The 1,137-nt window shown below is 39.8% G+C and overlaps 1 protein-coding gene across 3 annotated transcripts in view; it reads right to left on the bottom strand.

Annotated features, from left to right (window-relative positions):
- Positions 1 to 1,137, bottom strand: part of NAA25 (N(alpha)-acetyltransferase 25, NatB auxiliary subunit) — an 85,509-nt gene that overhangs the window by 44,754 nt on the left and 39,618 nt on the right. For all 3 annotated transcript variants that reach the window (XR_002773430.1, XM_003789967.3, XM_023513283.1), the window contains one exon: positions 422 to 529. Coding sequence is in view for 2 of the 3 variants with exons in the window: in XM_003789967.3 (XP_003790015.1) it covers positions 422 to 529 (108 nt within the window). In the remaining variant the exon portion in view is untranslated. The remainder of the gene's footprint in view (positions 1 to 421; positions 530 to 1,137) is intronic.

Genomic DNA, 1,137 nt, shown 5'->3' with positions numbered 1-1,137 from the left:
TGCCTCTGCCTCCCAAGTAGCTGGGACCACAGGCGCCCGCCACAACGCCCAGCTATTTTTTTGGTTGCACCGTCATTGTTGTTTGGCGGGTCCAGGCTGGGGATTCAAACCCACCACCTTAGGTGTACGTGGCTGGCGCCTTAGCCGGTTGAGTTATAGGCGCTGAGCCAATAGCCCCCATTTGTAAATGCGAATCATGTCACTCGGGTGTTTACAACTTGGGGACTGCCTGTATATATCTCAGCCTAGCATAGTTGCTGGAAACAATATTATACCTAAGCTGGGGGCTTTCAAAGCTTCACATTTACACAAAGGACCCACCTATCAAGCGGCAATAAAATAACTGTTTAGAATAGTATAACGTAATATTGTAGCACTATCAAAATCATGAAAACATAAAAGTAGGGCTTAAGTTACTCACTTCAGCCTCAGCTTCTATCTTGTCCTCTTTCACCATTTTTTCAACCATTCTCTCAGCAAGTGGCAGAAACATTGTTTTTGAGAGGTTTTCATCCTGTGCTGATATAGACTACAGGGGGAAACATAAATGTCTCATTCTAATCACTCCCCTACTTGTACTATTTATATTAACATACAGATCAGTACTGTGACTCTAATACATAATTACCAATCGACTATGTCAAGTATCATACCTAATATGAACTATCAAGAGGGTACATTAGGGAGAAGGCTGCTTTATAAGAGACCTCCTTCCTAAAGTTTCGTCATCCTATGCATTCTTAAAATACTAAGCTTTCACAATATGACCTAATTTTTAAATAGGATGTTCACATATTTTTCTGGAAATATGTAAAGAGGGAATATGCCTACAGTGTTTATTATGCTACATATATGAATATCAGCAGGATTTGAAAAGGAAAACTTTCAGATCCTTTTGAGATCTTCATGTATTAGAAGGAAGAAACCAATCCCTTCCACTTACAGTTCACTAGTACCTATAATTATCCTAAATTGATAATTAAAATGAATATCCATAATGTTAATATTGGCAGATTCTTTTTTTTTTTTTTTTTTTTTTTTGAGACAGAGCCTCAAGCTGTCCCCCTGGGTAGAGTATCGTGGCATTACAGCTCACAGCAACCTCCAACTCCTGGGCTCAAGCGAGTCTCCTGCCTC

The sequence above is a fragment of the Otolemur garnettii genome, unplaced genomic scaffold, assembly GCF_000181295.1.
Source record: "Otolemur garnettii isolate 467f Iridium unplaced genomic scaffold, OtoGar3 scaffold00038, whole genome shotgun sequence".
Lineage (NCBI taxonomy): Eukaryota > Metazoa > Chordata > Mammalia > Primates > Galagidae > Otolemur > Otolemur garnettii.
This window is presented reverse-complemented; position numbering and strand designations above follow the sequence as displayed.